This window comes from Copadichromis virginalis, linkage group LG8 (assembly GCF_057382275.1).
Source record: "Copadichromis virginalis isolate Kocher_CV1m ecotype Utaka linkage group LG8, C_Virginalis_male_GT1.1, whole genome shotgun sequence".
NCBI lineage: Eukaryota > Metazoa > Chordata > Actinopteri > Cichliformes > Cichlidae > Copadichromis > Copadichromis virginalis.
In genome coordinates this window covers 25763075-25779500 of record NC_140625.1, presented here as the reverse complement: position 1 = coordinate 25779500, position 16426 = coordinate 25763075, and the positions used below count along the sequence as shown (strand labels likewise).

Sequence of the window (16426 nt, the reverse complement as noted above, 5' to 3'; positions counted from 1 at the left end):
GGGATATGGCAATAAAGTAAGGGGGAGGGTTTGCCATTGGAGGTGGAGGTTTGTGGACTTGTACTTTGCCTGGCAACAGTGGCACAGAGAGAGAACCTCTGTCAGTGAAGAAACTGTGATTAGAGACGACCAACTGCTGGCTGATTTAGCATTGATATTACAGCGAGAGGAGCGTGGCAGCTCATTGAGAAACAAGAACGTCCTCTGAAATCCATTTACATTCATTCTGTGCAACTGACAAAAACCATTCAATAATCCCACCATTTTTCACTTTGAATGATTGGTAACTTTTACCCTCTCTTGTTTCAACCCTTTCTTTCTGTGACCTTGCAGGCACTTGTAAAGCCGTTTCAAACCCAGTGAAAGCATTAATGCGATTATAGATAGCAGTGTTTGGGTTAACTGGTCTTTCTGACCTTGCACACTCTGGCGACCCTGGACACCTTGGTCTGGCTCGGGTAGGCAATCTGCTCCTGGCTTCTCTCAGTGAAGAAGAAGTAAATCTTGTCATCATCACCGATAGAGCTGTTGATGCTCTCCTTCAGCAGCACAGATCCCACGAAATTTGCCTCTGTGCACACAAACACAAACACATCACACGCACACATCCACATGTCCAAAAAGAAACCTATTAGCAGCCTAGAAAGTGTCTCCTTGGAAACTAAAGATGGAGCCTTTAAGTATGATTGAACCACCACAACCAAGTCAGTTAGAGCTGCAATGCGGTGCAATTTTTTTCCTTGTGATTTTTATTCTACAAGTGAATCTGTTGTTTTTTTATGACAAAAAAACATCTGATGTAATAAAAATGTGCAACATAGCAATGAGGTTTGGTCTATTAATATTCTACTGAAAGAGGAACTGCAACCCCACTACCCAAAACACAGGAATGCTGTATGAAATGCAGATAATAAATAAACAATTCGCAATTTAATTGCTTGTAAGGTGTCCTTGAGTGTCTTGAAAGCAACTATAAATAAAATGTTTTATTGTTGTTATTGTTTATTTTATTTTTGAACACTAAAAGGAAGAAAAGTTATGCAATACTAAAAAAACAAAATTAAAGCCACAACTGCGATTATACAACTAATTACATTCATTGCTAACTTGATGGGAGTTTTTTTAAAGCAGGAAAAGAGGCTGACTCATTCAGAATAGAAATGAGGAAGAAGTTTCGACTGTAATGTATGCGGCAAATAGTTTGATAGCTTAAAAATGATGTTTCTCAATATGAAACTGCAATGAATATTGGAATCAGTAAACTATAAAATATCAATAAAAGACTCAAAAAATAAAGTGAAATGTCTGAATATAGCTGAATATGCGGAAAACCATATCAGTCAGAAAAGTCTGTTGGACTCTGGGACAACAACATGAACATAAACTGCCACTGCATGCACAAATGCAAGTTCAAACTCTACTATGCAAAGAAAAAAATATATCTACAAAAAAATATCAGATCTTGTTTGGGTGTGAGGTAGTTTAAAATGGATTGAAGTGCTGTTACAAGAAGATGAGATACAATACTGCTGTATGCTAGTTATGTCACATTATCATCACATCTATTCGTCTATTCTGTCCATCCAGAGAAAAAAAATTCTACACAAGAAGCAATACAATTACAATTGGTATATTGCCTTTCTACTACTTTTAGTTAAATCCAATTTAAAACCCAATTGAAATATTTGGAAAAAGGACACCATCCTTTTTGAACTAGCGTCTTACAGCAGCTATTATGTACATACATATGAATGATTATATTTACCCAGAAGCCACCGGGTGGGCGCCTCCTCTGTCCTGAGTGTGGGGAATGGAAAGTTTCTGCGAATATCTGGAGAGCTGCGAAACTCGTACTGAGAGGCTGTGAACATCTCACCATCTAATTAAAAGATTAAAAGCATGAATTGGTGGCAAATGGATTAAAAAAGAAAGATATTGAGATATCAAAGTTTAATCACATGTAAATGAAAGCATTCAGTGGACTGCAGAGGAAGTGGAAACAGTATGACCTATGACTTGTGTATTTGTAACGATAATTAGACAAAATTTAGTATGCTTAAACTGTCTAATAAAGACAGTGTTTGATTATCTATGCTACATCTAAAAGTGTGATCTAATCCAAAAATCAGGGTGCACTTTTGCACAGTTAACGCTTGCTGTAATCCTTAAAAATGTTCATGATGGTTGTCAAGCAATTATACATGAGGGAGCATTCACATTTCCAGCAAAACTAATTAAAGACTTAAGCCGTTTGAGTTGGTAAAAATCACGTAATTGTGACCTTGCTTGCATTTGAAACAAATCCCACAAGTTCCCCTTGCCCTTCTGGGTCCACTGTGATTTGATGAGTCTTCACAGACCCTTAGTATGATGACGTTAGAAGTTTTAAAAACACTGCTGGGCCTAATTATAACCTCACAGTAGCACAGTTCTAACAAAGTATTTGAAAATGGATTTGAGTTTCATTCAAAACTATGACATCAGCATGATAAACAATATAAAATATTTTCCATAACTTCTCTTATGGATTTTAAAGTGCAGAATCAGGTGACAGACTGTGAAAGAGGACCTAAATGCAGGATACAGGAAATTACTGTGAAAGTCCAGATTCCAAAGCTTTAATCCAAAAAGTCAAGGTCATTTGCTGATGTGTTGATGAGACAGCAAAGCAAATCATTCTGGCAAAGGGCAAGCAAAATGTCAAATCCGAAACTACTTCAAAAAGTCATAAATGGAAATGAATACGAGGACAGCAACAGGATTATGAGGCAAAAAATCACGAAAAAGACTGGAGGCACAGAGAACTGCTGGAAGGAAACTGCATTCATTCTTAGATTTTAGAGTTCTACTAAGTATTCAAGTTATATAAAAAATTATGTAATATGCTGTGTATATGCATATCAGCAACATGCTGTTACAGAGGTTTGCATTGTCCCCTCACAGCAAAATGGTTCTGGGCTTGAACATCCGTTCTCCCTCCAGCTGGTGATTTTTTTTTCTGTGTCCAAACACTTCCAAGTTAAGTTGAGGTGATTCTCAGGTGTCCACAAGTGCAGATGGAGACAGATAAACCAATGTATAACCCAATTTAGTGTGGAGCCAGGACACCAATGGATGGGTGAGGATGGGAAATCAATATTTCATTGATTTAATTGTAAATTCCACAGATGAGCAGCAGATTAAAACTCAGAACATCCTTCCAAACATGTGCTAACCTCCGCACCACTATGCCACCATAATGTGTGAGAACAGTAAACCTTTACTGCCCAGAGGCCTTTACAAATAAGATCCCCAAGGACAAACATAATGCAGGATGGTTTGTAGAATAAAATAAATTGCATTTGGACTTACCTATGATGAGGCCAGTGAATCCCTTTGCTGGGTCATACGGACACCTGTCTCTGCCTTCCTCAAAACCTGAGGAGAAGCTGAAACGCTCTGCATCCTTGTAAAAAAAAAAAAAAGATTGAGAACACATAATAAGTTGTTTCATTTCAATTCTTGTCACAATTTTACTTGACATAAAAAACCCAGGATCTCTTACGATATAAGCACAGAGCGGTCTGAAGGCGTTCGTTCCACAGACGTACAGGTGAGTCTCATTGTATCGCTGCAGAAAGCGGATGTGGTTGTAACACTCTGTCTGCAGAGAACACAGTAAAATGAAGTGATTTGTTTTTTGTTGTGTATCTGCTTGTTTTTCTCAGCGGCAATACATAATAATCAGTCAATAAATTTGTTTCCCGGGTGTTAAAAACAATAAAACATAAAAGAATAACCTTTCAAAGATAGGGAGGAAAAGCTTTAGAGAGCAGAGAAGGAAGCATGCAAAATAAATCAAATACAATACAGATGACATTAATGCTATTACACAGCACAGGCAGTTCAAAAGGAAGTTACATAAACTCTCATTACATTATTGATAACAAAGAAAAAGCCATAAAGGAGGCAAACTGACAAAACTGGAAAAAAAAGAAAGGCAAATATGCACTAGCTAAGCATGATGACAAGTCTGGTTGGTTTTTTAACAAATTTTAAACAGTGCTTGCAAGGAAGTGGTAAGAGTCACTCAGTAATATATTTAATGGTAATAGGTTCCATAAACAGGAAGCTCTTATTTTGAAGGTTTATGGGGATATGTTTTCTTTCATTAGATACAGATGATCTCTGTCACTGGTCATCATGAGAATCTATTGCCAACTTTTTTTTTGAAATGTGACTGTTTTAAATGGAGTAGGTGCTAATCTGTCTATATTCAATAAAATTCACCAGCTAAGGCAGCCCAAACTGGAAAGCACACAGGTTCACCTTGCTAGTACCAGTTTGGATCCCATTTCCCCCCCAGAACTATCTTAATCCTTTGTGGCACAGATTCAACAAAGTTCTGGACACATTTCTGTGAGATTTTGGTCCATACTGACGAGATAGCATCACACAGCCACTGCAGATTTTTTGCTGCACATCCATGATGTGAATCTCCAGTTCCACCACATCCCAAATGTGCTCTATTGGATTGAGACTGTTACGGCCAGTTTGAGCACACTGAACTCATCGTCCTGTTCAAGGAACCAGTATGAGATAATTAGAGCTTTGTCACATGCCATTTCATGGCTGGATGCAACCATCAGAAGGTGGATATCATGTGGTCATACAGGGATGGACATGGTCAGCAACAATAGTCAGATACGCTCTGGCATTTAAACAATGGCTGATGAGTCACGATTTCTGCTGCGACATTCAAACGTAGCTCTTCAGACCAGGTAACATTCTTCCAATCTTCTATTCTGAATTCTAGCCTCAGTTTCCTGTTCTTAGTTGACAGGAATGGGACCCGCTGTGGTCTTCTGATCCTCTCCTGCATACCTTGTTTGTAACAAGCTGTTATTCTTTGAGATGGTTTTGCCAAAAAAAGAAAATCCCAGTCAATCAGAAGTTTCAGACCTTTCTAGTGACATCTTGTTTTTTGTTTGCTCTACAACAAATAAAAGATGGAGAAAACCTCTACTTAATGTATATGGTCTAATTTATAAAAATAATGAATGAATGAGTGCCATTTATTTTAAATCCTCAACCTCCAGTTTAGTGTCTCAGGGTTTCAGGGAAACGAAATTACAAAACAACTGGAAGTATTGAATGTTTCATTGCTGTCACAAGCATCACAAAATGGAGCAGTTGCACTTGTGCTCTCCAATATTAACCTAATAAATAAAGATGGGAGATTTTTCCGAGAAGAAAACAAAGCTGCAGCCTTTTACCTGATTGTCTCTGCCTTTGTTTAGGCACTGCTTCTTCTGTTCAGGGGAAGCATCCCAATCAATCTGCAAACAATGGGAGGGTAATAAGGATGACTCCGTAAGCTAAATAAATAAAGAGAGGCAAACAGATAAATAAAAAGCCCTATAGATAGAAAAGAAAGTAACAGATAGAGAGAAGAAAGTATGTGTGTGTATGTGTGTGATAAACAGGGGGAGGAAAAGAGAAGGACAGCAGACTTAATTTTCTGGCTGCGTCACTAAGTTCTGACTCACTTCAGTAACCCTTGAATAAATGCCTGGTGCATTTAATCCGATAGCCATAAAATTGGTGGAACACAATGGGATTTGCTCAATCTCAAAAAGGCTATTGTTAGTTTCTCCTCCTTCGAATGGGAGAAAAACTCGTGAAATGGGCTTTTCTGTCTTAACATCAGAAATTATGTGTTTCTCAGCAACTTGGCACTCACTGTGAGGTTTGCAGGTGTGGAGATGCTGGATGTGTTGAGAGCGTAGAGTGCTCCTCTGCCTCCCACATACAGCAGCCTGGCCTCCTCCTCCAACAGCAGGGTGCTGTAGTTTCGGGAAGAGCCGATGAAACGGGTGCTGCCCAGCAGACCTGCAAATATATGACACGAGACATGTGAAGGTTTCTTTGTGTAAAGACCGAGACTAACATGTCTTATTGTGTCAGGGAAGCAATATATCTGGGTGTAACTGACAATGATGCATATCGTCAGAATTTTTTGATTAGCAAAAAACGACAGATTTGTTCTGGTTATTTAAACTATAAATAGAGTCTCCTTTGAATTTCCAAATTACATCACTATCTTGTAAGCTAGAGCAGTTTTATACGTTGACCAATTGGCAAACTCCAAGGCTAAAAAAAAAGAGCAAGTGCCAACACTTGCAGTTCCTCTAATGGCCACATGAGGCTGGTTCCAACTGTATAGGGTGTTGATTTTTTATTTATTTTTCTATATCTCACCTGTTTCAACTTTTTTAAGGCTGACATTTAGTGGTGTGACTATTTTGATTGACAAGTGTGCTCACATAGAAAGCTGTAGCCGGCTGCCTGCGAGGCATCGCCTCCACTAATTCCACTTGCCAAACTGGACCTCTCAAACATGTATACACAGTGGTGGATTTTAAAGGAATTCTCTGACTAAATGAATGGCTCTCTGTGTGGTACAGCCTGTACAAGACGTCTGTGAACCAGCTGTAGTGATTAAAATTGTTATTATATTCCTATGCAAGCATTGTGTTATTAGCTGATAGCTAATATGTGCTCCTTTAGCTCTTCTGAGCCATTTGATTTGGCGTTTCAACACTCTGCCTACATATAGTTAGCTTCACCCAGACTTTTGTTTTAAAGGTTTTCTGCCAGAAAGACTTTGTAAAACATTGTTAACATAGTTGAAGTTTTATTTTTAACCCAAACCTAACCTTTTAATAAAGATTAGTATGTGGTTTGTTGCCTAAACCTAGCCAAACTGTGACGGTTACATGGTACGGTTGTATCAGGAACTGGCATAAAATCATTTCCAAATGAAACATGCGGATTATCAAGAATAAGATTTCCACACCCAATCAGTCAGGTTCTGGGTTAACAAAGACCACCTCTGGTGCTTTTGTCCAACAGGGTTCCAATGGAAACAAAAGGTTAATGCAGGAGTGTGAAGGTGAGAGTACGGACTTTAAATGTACAGAATATGATTGGTAAAAGGAGAGAGCTAGCTGATGTGATAGAGAGAAGGAAGGTAGATATATTTTGAGACCAGATGGCAGGGAAGTGATGCCAGGAGTATTGGAGGTGGATTTAAAATGTTCTACCATGGTGTAGATAGGAGGAGAAATGGAGTAGGAATAATCTTCAAGGAAGAGTATGCAAACAGTGTTGTGAAATTGAACAGAGTATCAGAATTGTGAGTTTAAATCAAACAGACAGAAATCAAAGGGGTAATATTGAGTGTTATCAGTGCGTGTGCTCCATAAGTTGGATGATGTTGGATTTACTAGACAAGGAATGATTAATATGGAGCTGCCAGGCAGCAGCAGAAGAGGAAGATCACAAAAAAAATCATGAATGTAGTGAAGGATGGCATGCAAAAGGTTGGTGGGATAGAGGTGGATTGCTAGGGTGGGATGGAGGCACATGATCCATTGTGGCAACCCCTAAAATGACCAGCTGTAAGAAGAAAAATTGGCTTTAAAAAAACCACAAGATCACAGCTTCATATCTCTGCTTACAAAGCACAAGAATAGCTTGACTTTACACTCACTGGGAAATGAATGGAGTCTACACACCCCAAATGAACATGCTCAGTGTGTGTGACTGAGCGTGTGAGGGTGAGACCCAACTACAGATCTGGGAGATGGGGAGGGAGTCGCTGGAGTGATTGCTAAGAGGACTATAGAGACAGAACGTAGGGATGGGGGCACAGTGGAGGCAAAATTTTAGGGCATTCAGCAGGAATCGTGCCCCAGTACTGCCAAATCGCATCAGCGGTAATGCCATAGCATCAACATCATCCCTGCTGTGTGTGTGTGAACAAGTGTGATGTGTGAGAGATTTTTATAGTAAGTGGGCTAAATTACTGTCACTGAAGTCCATGAAAAGTACATGTTAACAAGGTAAACATGGCGGATGGCTTTTTGGCTTTTGATCTTCTGCCACTGGAGCAGACAGAGAGGTTGAAAAATAATTGGCCTGTGCACTAAACTAAATATTTGAACACACCCCAATGTAGCACCTCAGAAATTAGGGCAGGTTGCGTCGCTGCTATGAGACAGCGAAAAGGAGGACATTGTTTTTTTTTCTTCCTGTGGGCATGAAAGATCTCCTTCAGTGCAGAAGTAGGTTTACAGAGCTTTGGTTTGCTCTAAAAGTGAGTGATAAATGTCTGATTAAGAAAATCTGACATTAAGAAGAATAAAAACCCTGCATGCGAAAAGAACAGCTGTCTTCAGAGAACAACAGAAGAGATGAAGGTATCAAGAGTGTTGCACTGAGGAATATGAGTCTGCACAGTGCAGATGGGCACATTAATCTCCACACATCCTCTCTGCCTCCCTCTCCTTCATCTCGCTCTGTTGTGAAATAACAGCAGCATGTCTCAGCTCCCGGTAAAAAGATAAGCTATATTAGTCCTCAACCAATCAATTAAGCACAATGTGAGGACCTGCACGCTTGTTGCGGTTAATTCATTCTGATGTTCATAGTTCCTTTAAAGAAATGGAAATGGTTCATTGCTGCTGAGGGAGGCCATGGGATCACAGAGTAACTGCGAAAAGTATATAGATGATTAGCAGGCAATGGAAGCTTAAGTATTATATTATCTTATATACCATGGTTCATAAATGTTATATATTCAAGTAGTTCAGGGTCAGTATCAGTTCATAGTCACTTCAACATCAAATTAGGTTAATATGATGCAATTATACGTCATAAAATGCCTGACTGTGATAAATTGTCAAATCATGTCATTTAAATCAACAAGAATTGATTCAATATGAGCGTATAACTAAAAAGGATATAAATTGCATCATTATTTTCAGAGGCTGAATGATAATCCCTTTAACGTTATAGCTTTGAACACAAAACACAGTGCCGGCATTTAACATTTTACAGTTTTACAGATTTCCATGATAAAATGTCCAACTTAAAATGTAGGAAAAACAAACCTGTTTACAGCCTGTTACAAATAAAGTATTTTTTTTAGTAGTACTGTAGTAGTAATCTCTCTATTCATGACAACTCTGCAGGATTTGCAGCTCAAGAACCCAAATGTAAACTCAGAGTAACTATCATCAGAGTAAAGAAAAACCAGTTTTCAAAGAGGTATACTACAAACTAAGTTCAACATAGCCAGCTTTTTTGCATTAGCTGGCTTGACAAAGCCCTAAAACCCCATTTGAGATGACTGGTATCACTGTTGCCTCACAACAAGAAGTGCTGAGTTCAATTTCACCATCAGCCCAGGGTCTTTCTCTGTGGAGTTTGAATGTTCTCCCCATGTTTGCATGGCTTCTCTCTGGGTACTCCGGCTTCCTCCCACAGTCCAAAGATGTGCAGTTAGTGAGGTTAGTTTAACTGGTAACTCTAAATTGCCCATAGGTGTGAATGTGAGTGTGAATGGTTGCCTGTCTCTATGTCTTAGCCCTGCGACAGACTGGCGACCGGTCCAGGGTGTACCCTGCCTCTCACCCTAAGACAACTGGGATAGGCTCCAGCTCCCCTGTGACCAAATGGAGCTATAATCCATCAAGCAGGGCCTTCTGCTAAAGACTCAGTGAGCTCTCAATGCTACTGTTTATTTCTTAGATGAGGGCGGCTGCAGATTAAGGCTCTGAAATTTAGTTCTGCAAGTCTCCTTTATTAAAGAGTAACGTTTAATATCTGACTGTATCCAACTTAAAGATTAGACTTTAAATTGGATACACTTAAACATTAAATGTTACTGTCCAGTAAAAGAGACTTGGAAATCGATTTATTTTGTCAGCAGATCAAAGTGAAATTAATTTTATTGATTAAACAGGTGTTTGTCTTGGTGTGTGCTCTGTGTTTAAGCAGCTGCAGTTCCAGCAGTGTAAAAGTGACTTAGCAGCAGATGAGGTTTATTAACATTTCTGCGTCACTAGATTAATACAGTCCCATTTCCATGACAGTGCAATCCACAGTTTGTTCTTCATTCAGTGGTTTTAGTTAGGTACAGCTTAAAACTTGCAAAACATATTTGCCCAGAAGACAACGTGAAAACAATTAAGTCAAACCAAACACAAGACAGAAGATGGAAACGGTTCACTGCTGCTGAGGAAGGCCATAGGACAAGAAAGAAGACAACCAGCTATCAAAATAAAACAGGAAATCACAGAGTAACAATCTGTTGTATAAAGTAGAGTAGAGAAACGATTTATATGAATCAGTCCATTTACACATGGGGAAAAAATCACTAAAGAAAATGCACGACTCTAAAAGTGAATTACACATGCATTTTGCTAGCCAAGCAGGTTAGCCAACATAAGACAATCCACAGAAATGTTCCTGTATTTGTCAATGGAAAATCTACCTATGTAAGCAGTTTTTAAGATGTTAATAAACATATCAGTGAGATCCTACAGGTACAAACACTCTGAGACAAAAATGGCAAGTTTTTGTTGACGGGTAGGTTCAACTTTGTCAAGAACTCAAGAACTGTCAGAGCAGTTAAAAAAAACTGTCCCAGCTGAAACTGAAGTCCATGTTTATGTCATGCATAAACATGGACTCCAGTACATATACTCTCCCAGGCTGTGACTCATCTCCACTGTATCACACTACAGTATTAGTAATGCTTTTACTTCCCTAATTTACAATAACCACACTGTAAAAAAAAATCTGTCAAATTTACGGTAAAATACCGGCAGCTGTGGTTGCCAGGAATATACCGTGTAAAAAATGTGGAATCTGTAAAAGACAATACGGTATACTGGTTTTGTAACCCTAATTTTTAAGGTAGACAACGTATTATTTTACCAAAATCATGATAGAAAAAACCAAATATATTTGTCAATTATACAGCAATTTAATGTAAAAAATGCAACTTTCCATAGCTTTTTACGGATATTTGCAGTAAAAAAAAAAGTAATAATATAATAATATTTACAGTAATTTGTTGTTAATTTAACAGTAATAGGATAGACCCTATTATTGTAAATAACTGTAAAAATAACAGAAATATGTTAAACCTTATTAAAACCTTTGACAGTAAAAAACACAGTGAAATCGTATAACAAATTACAGCATTTTATTTTGACCAGATACATTTTACGGTAAATTCCTGGCAACCACAGCTGCCGGTATTTTACCGCTAAAAATACAGTACAATATGAGGAACATAAATGGTTTACCGTACATTTTACATTTGCAACCGCTAAATATAGAAAAATCTAAAGATGCTCATATACAACCAAGGTAGAGAATATTACTGATAAACAATGAGAAAATTTGACATACCATTTGAAAACAGACTAAACATATTATTTTCTCTATTCCTACAAAACAGCATAGATCTTGAGAATACAGCATGTGTCCATATATATGGCTGGTAATCCATGGAGGAATGAATAAACATGAAACAAAATATTACCTGCCCCTGACCTATCAACAGTAATGAGTCACTGGGTCCTGCCTTGGTGAAGGAAAGGACTCGGTGGAGTTTCTAATGCGCATGGTGTTGAAGATACAAGCTCTGCAGGAGTACTTCAATGTCCATCAGGAGTTCACTTTGGACTGGCAGGATCCCCTCTGCAGCAAAAAAAATGGACAAAGTTTGATCAGTGCTTGAGCAAAATGCACAGAAATGAACAAAACGTGCTGCCAAAACCAGATCTAATGATAAATGATTTCTTAAGTGTAAAATATACAGTTCTTAAAGGATAGCTATTGTCAAAATGCAACCTGGGCTGTTTTTTTCAGTTTTTTTTTTTTTTTACTGTAAACGAGACAAACATATATCTAAAAGCATAATTACGACAAACAAGCCGTTTTTGAGATTGACCGTGATTTTGTTTTGTGGTCAATAGCCAGTGAATGGGAATACTAGGGGGCCGGGGCATAAATTTGAGCACATCAAAATCGATACAGTAAAAAAAAACAAAAAAAAAAAAAAAACAGCCCAGGTTGCGTTTTGGCAATAGTTATACTTTAAATCTACTTATGTAAAAGTGATACATAGACAACGCAGCCCTAATCACAATCATAATTTGTTGGAAAACGTATTTAAGTTTCGTATTGATTTATCATAGAACTTGAAGTTAATGGCTGAATGCATGGTGATGAGACCTATCATTCAATCTACATTTTATAGCGTATGAAACTGCTCACCTGGACATGAACCTGAGCTCGGCTGATTAAGATTAGTGTCTCCTGTCCATCTTTCTTTAGCAAAACTTGAATAATACCACTGCTTACCTCTTATTGAATCTTTGGGTGCAGACTTAATTGAAGAGCCTCGTATAAACAGGCAGGGTGTGATGTTTAGGGAAACCAAAGAATACAGCCGCCATCATTTCTGCCAGAAGACTCATTGGGTGCAACGAAGCTTTCATTGTGGACTGGCTAGATACCTTCTGCATTCAGAAGGAAAACAAGAAGGGCATACACCATAAACAATAATAACTGACAAAAATAATGAGACAAGAAATTAAAGTAACAAAATAAGTGCAAATCAAGTTTCCCTGTGTTACAGTGTAGCTGAATGTTTTTCAACAATTTGATTTACGGTAAAACACATACCAAATATTTCCAGCCAAGGTTTGTTTCAATCTTCAGCATTTTTTTCCTGCCATTGTCTTGAAACTGTTTCATCTGTCTCTCTCATTTGATGCTGTTTACAAAAACAAAACAGCAATATTGTAAAGGGAAAAAGGAAAATTAATTTAATGGAAAAAAAAAGATTATGACCTGAAATCTCACCATTTCCTGAGAGTCACAGGTCCTTTGAGTATCCTTATGGTTTCTGCTCAAATTCAGTGTCTGAAAAGGGCAGGAACAAAACAAACCTTTTTAATCATAATAAAGACAAAATAAGATTTAGAGACAGACGACAAAGAAATGTGTAAAATATCTTCTTGAATCTGTTTACTTTACTAACCTTGAAAGAGACTCTTGGGTCTTAGCTGTGCCACCACCCTTAAACCTTAAAACAGATGGAGATGATATGCTGGCCTGGCTTGAAATTTCCATATTTGGTGCTGTAAAACAATAGATTAATTGTACTTTTTGGACCTTGGCCAAAGCATAATAGAAAAAACAGAAAGTCCTTCATGGCTATTGTGCAATGAAATCATAATACTTACTGGTTTGTTTCTCAGATGTCTCCACTCCTAATGATTGTAGTGCCTCCAGTACAATTTCAAGGATTGAGGCAGACAGGTCCGGCAGCACCTTAGTAATGGAACTCCTTATGCTGCCCCCCATTTCCAAGATGTCTGATAAAAGAATGTGAATAAAGGTCAATTTACACCAAGTGGTACCTTTGGTCTTAAAATATGAAGCTGATCTTGCTTGATACTACACTTTTATACAGTGTTTCGTAAGTACCAAACTAACAGCACCATTATTGTGACAGCACACTGTGTTTCAGTGGAACCATTTGGTACCCATACTTCATGTAAGATGTTAATGGATAGAAATCAATTAAGTCAATGGGTTTTGACCAAAAAAATCATTTTATTTAAAACAGCTTACTATCACTTATGTCACACAGAACATCAGCAGGAGGCTCAGTAGAGGGCTCTTCTGATTTCTGCCACAGATCAGACTCTAGCAGACATCTCAAAGTCTCTCTTAAAGGCACATAATAGGCAAACCTATCTTTTCTGTTTTCATCTCTCCCTAAAAATATTTTCTTTGGTTCCGCATAGTTGAAGGCTTTTTTAAAGATCTGAGCTCTGGAGTGCACTGTCCTCAATGGCCCGGTATGACATGCAGAAAAAAGATCATAGCTTTTGACAGACTCACAGACTTTGTTGATGTCCTCCTCTGATAATGATGTGTCATCTTTTAACAGTGATGCAAGTTTACCCAAACTGTATGTCTGTCCCAACTCATGCATGTTCTGCATTTCCTCTACAATGTTCTGTATGGTTGAAGCAGGCAGTAGAAACTGACCCTGCAATTTTAAGTAGAATAGTGAAACGTTTCTCAGAAAAAGATCACAGAATTCAGGGGGCATTTCCATGTTATCTTCATGTGTAATAGACTGTGCAGCAGGCTCGGAAATCAAGGGTACAAAGTCATCTGATGTGGTTGGAACAGATGATGATTGACATGCAGACTCTCTATATAAATCACCAATGCTGCTGTCTGAAAACTCTGTGTTTACGTGACATGTGAGCAGTAAAAGATGATTTAACTCTAAAGGTATTTGTGCATCCTCTTACTGGACAAGTGACCACGTGTCCTTCCACAATATGGCTCTTCAGATGAGCTATTAACTCTTTAGAGTTCTGACACTGACGTTCACACATTGCCATTGCACATGTAAACGAAGAAACCACCACCACACCAGTGACATGGGTGGGGGCAGTGTCTTCGGTAAAAATGAGCCTTAAACGCGCCATACCTGGTGTATGTCTGCTTGCAGCCTGCTTCAATACACCGAAAGAAACAACGTGGCTCATTCCGATGCAGTTTACAATGAAGCACGTAGCCCCTTGATGACTGAACTACCTTACCACAGAAATTACACGTTAACATAACTCCATGTACTTTGGTAATTCCTCCCTAGCGAATTAAGCACGCCATATACAGAAACTAATCCAGAGCAATGCTTCCCTCGCAACAGTAATGCTAACTCAACTCACAAATGCTAACTAAATTCACAACCTCACTCATAAAAAACGAACTGCTAAAATTATCTATAAACGCTGGGCTGGTGGATTTTTATAACAGAGATAACTTGAAGTTGCATGTACTCACCTCACCTCGAACTAATTGTAAGCTGCCAGGATGTCTACAAATTCCGAAGATGCTGTGGTCCAAGCAGCAATAAATGGCGCTAATATACGAGTTCAAAACTGTGTCCGTTAGCGAAGCCAACTTGAGTCTCCTGCATGAAAAAAAGAGCGGTTGGCACACAGCTCAGCAGCGCGCCGCGCTATTGGTCATTTTCAGGTGACGTCATCCCGCAATGTAACGTCGCTCTTTGTTTCTTTAGGAGGTTCGAATTTGATCAGAAGTCACGTCTGCAGACCGCTGCAGCCACGTCTTACCTTGCTTCCCCTTTTTTTGGTGAAATGGTTCGCTCATACTGCACAATGTTGCTACCAGATTTTTTTTCTCTGCAATTCGAACGTAAAACGTCTGTACACAGTTTACCAGCAGTTTAGCTACCAATCAACAGCGATCACACAAATTCAAAATTTAAGGCCGACCCACTTAAGGTGGTCTGATAATATGGCGTGAAACACAACAACATAAAGTTGTTTTAAAATAATAATTAAAAAAGATTATTGAAATCAATTTTATTCACAACCATAAACTTTATTTTTAACATCTTCTTTTGCTGTTGATTTTTTTATCAGAAGGTTAACAATGATATACTGCAGGCCTAACTTTTAATCTGTATATCAGTATCTGAATTTTAAAATAAAAAAATACTATCAGTTTTATTGTCTTTCACTGCTGATATTTGCTTTTTTTTTAATGGTATGTACTGGTTGTATTATTATGGTGGACCCTATTTTTTAACATCTTGTTTCTGTAAAAATGAATGTTTTTGTTTGCTTAAAAATCTACAGCTTTATACTGTGAATTCCAATGTGCACAACCCCAAAAGATGTAGTTTTACTCAAATAATACTGTAAAATCTAAGTTTTTCAGACATTTTCAACATTACAATATGTAATTGTAAAATGTATGCATATTTATTTGTTTTCACAGAAAATATTTATAATTTCAACATTTTATTACAGTAAAAAACAAAGTTTTATCCAGTCTCACAATTAACGGTTATTCAATCTATTTAATACAGTAAAAGGAAGTTTTTGGTTTTACGCTCCATTACCGTTGGAATTTGACGGTGTTTTGCTGTATATTTTACTGACTTTTTTTACAGTGCATGATGATAATGAGGATGACAGCGAGTTTTCCAGCGTGTTTGATCTTGCATAATACAACATGATGAAAACTGGTTTGAGTTTCCCAACCATCACATGGAAGGCAATTTCTTCCCCACACAACTGTCTGCTTGCCTAACCATCACATGGACACACTGGGCGATGACAGCAGCTCTGCAGGAACCTATCGACTTCCTGGAAAACCAGAGACTGAGTCAGACAGCATCTTCTCTTTCTGCACAACCTTCCTTCTTATCAGCCTTTTTCTTTTTTTTTTTTAACTGACAGTCAGACAACCACAGGGATGCTCTTACTGGTCAATAATTAGGTTATTATCATACCAGCTCCGTTATGGCTGTCAGGCTGATTATACGCATGGAGGCTGAGAAGATTGATGATGCACACACAGCTCCTGGTAGAGGAAATCCTTTAAAAAAAGTTTTAAAGCATTCATTCTTCCTTTTTTTTAAAGTTATGTTTAAAAAAAGACCAAATTTACTTTTAAAATATTTATTTTAAGCATAAATTTATAAATTAAAAAACTGTAATCCTCTGTAGCCACTGCTCTTCCA

The 16426-nt window shown here is 38.0% G+C and overlaps 1 protein-coding gene and 1 long non-coding RNA gene across 4 annotated transcripts in view; both read right to left on the bottom strand.

The window, feature by feature from the left end:
* sema4gb (sema domain, immunoglobulin domain (Ig), transmembrane domain (TM) and short cytoplasmic domain, (semaphorin) 4Gb) overlaps positions 1-16426 on the bottom strand; it is a 57656-nt gene that overhangs the window by 16248 nt on the left and 24982 nt on the right. Inside the window, exons 3-8 of the mRNA XM_085466783.1 lie at positions 5723-5871; positions 5256-5318; positions 3545-3643; positions 3352-3445; positions 1766-1879; positions 417-571 (exon numbers count right to left, since the gene is read on the bottom strand). Of these exons, the coding sequence (XP_085322909.1) occupies positions 417-571; positions 1766-1879; positions 3352-3445; positions 3545-3643; positions 5256-5318; positions 5723-5871 (674 nt within the window). The remainder of the gene's footprint in view (positions 1-416; positions 572-1765; positions 1880-3351; positions 3446-3544; positions 3644-5255; positions 5319-5722; positions 5872-16426) is intronic.
* Positions 10797-15454, bottom strand: LOC146703518 (uncharacterized). 3 transcript variants are annotated; one of them, XR_014922024.1, is made up of 8 exons: positions 15009-15454; positions 14716-14845; positions 13092-13223; positions 12887-12986; positions 12709-12768; positions 12529-12619; positions 12205-12362; positions 10797-11538 (listed from the first exon to the last, which is right to left on the bottom strand). It is a non-coding gene; the product is annotated as an uncharacterized LOC146703518 (long non-coding RNA). The 3 variants fall into 3 exon arrangements; XR_014922025.1 differs by having other exon boundaries at positions 14721-15452; XR_014922023.1 differs by having other exon boundaries at positions 14716-15451.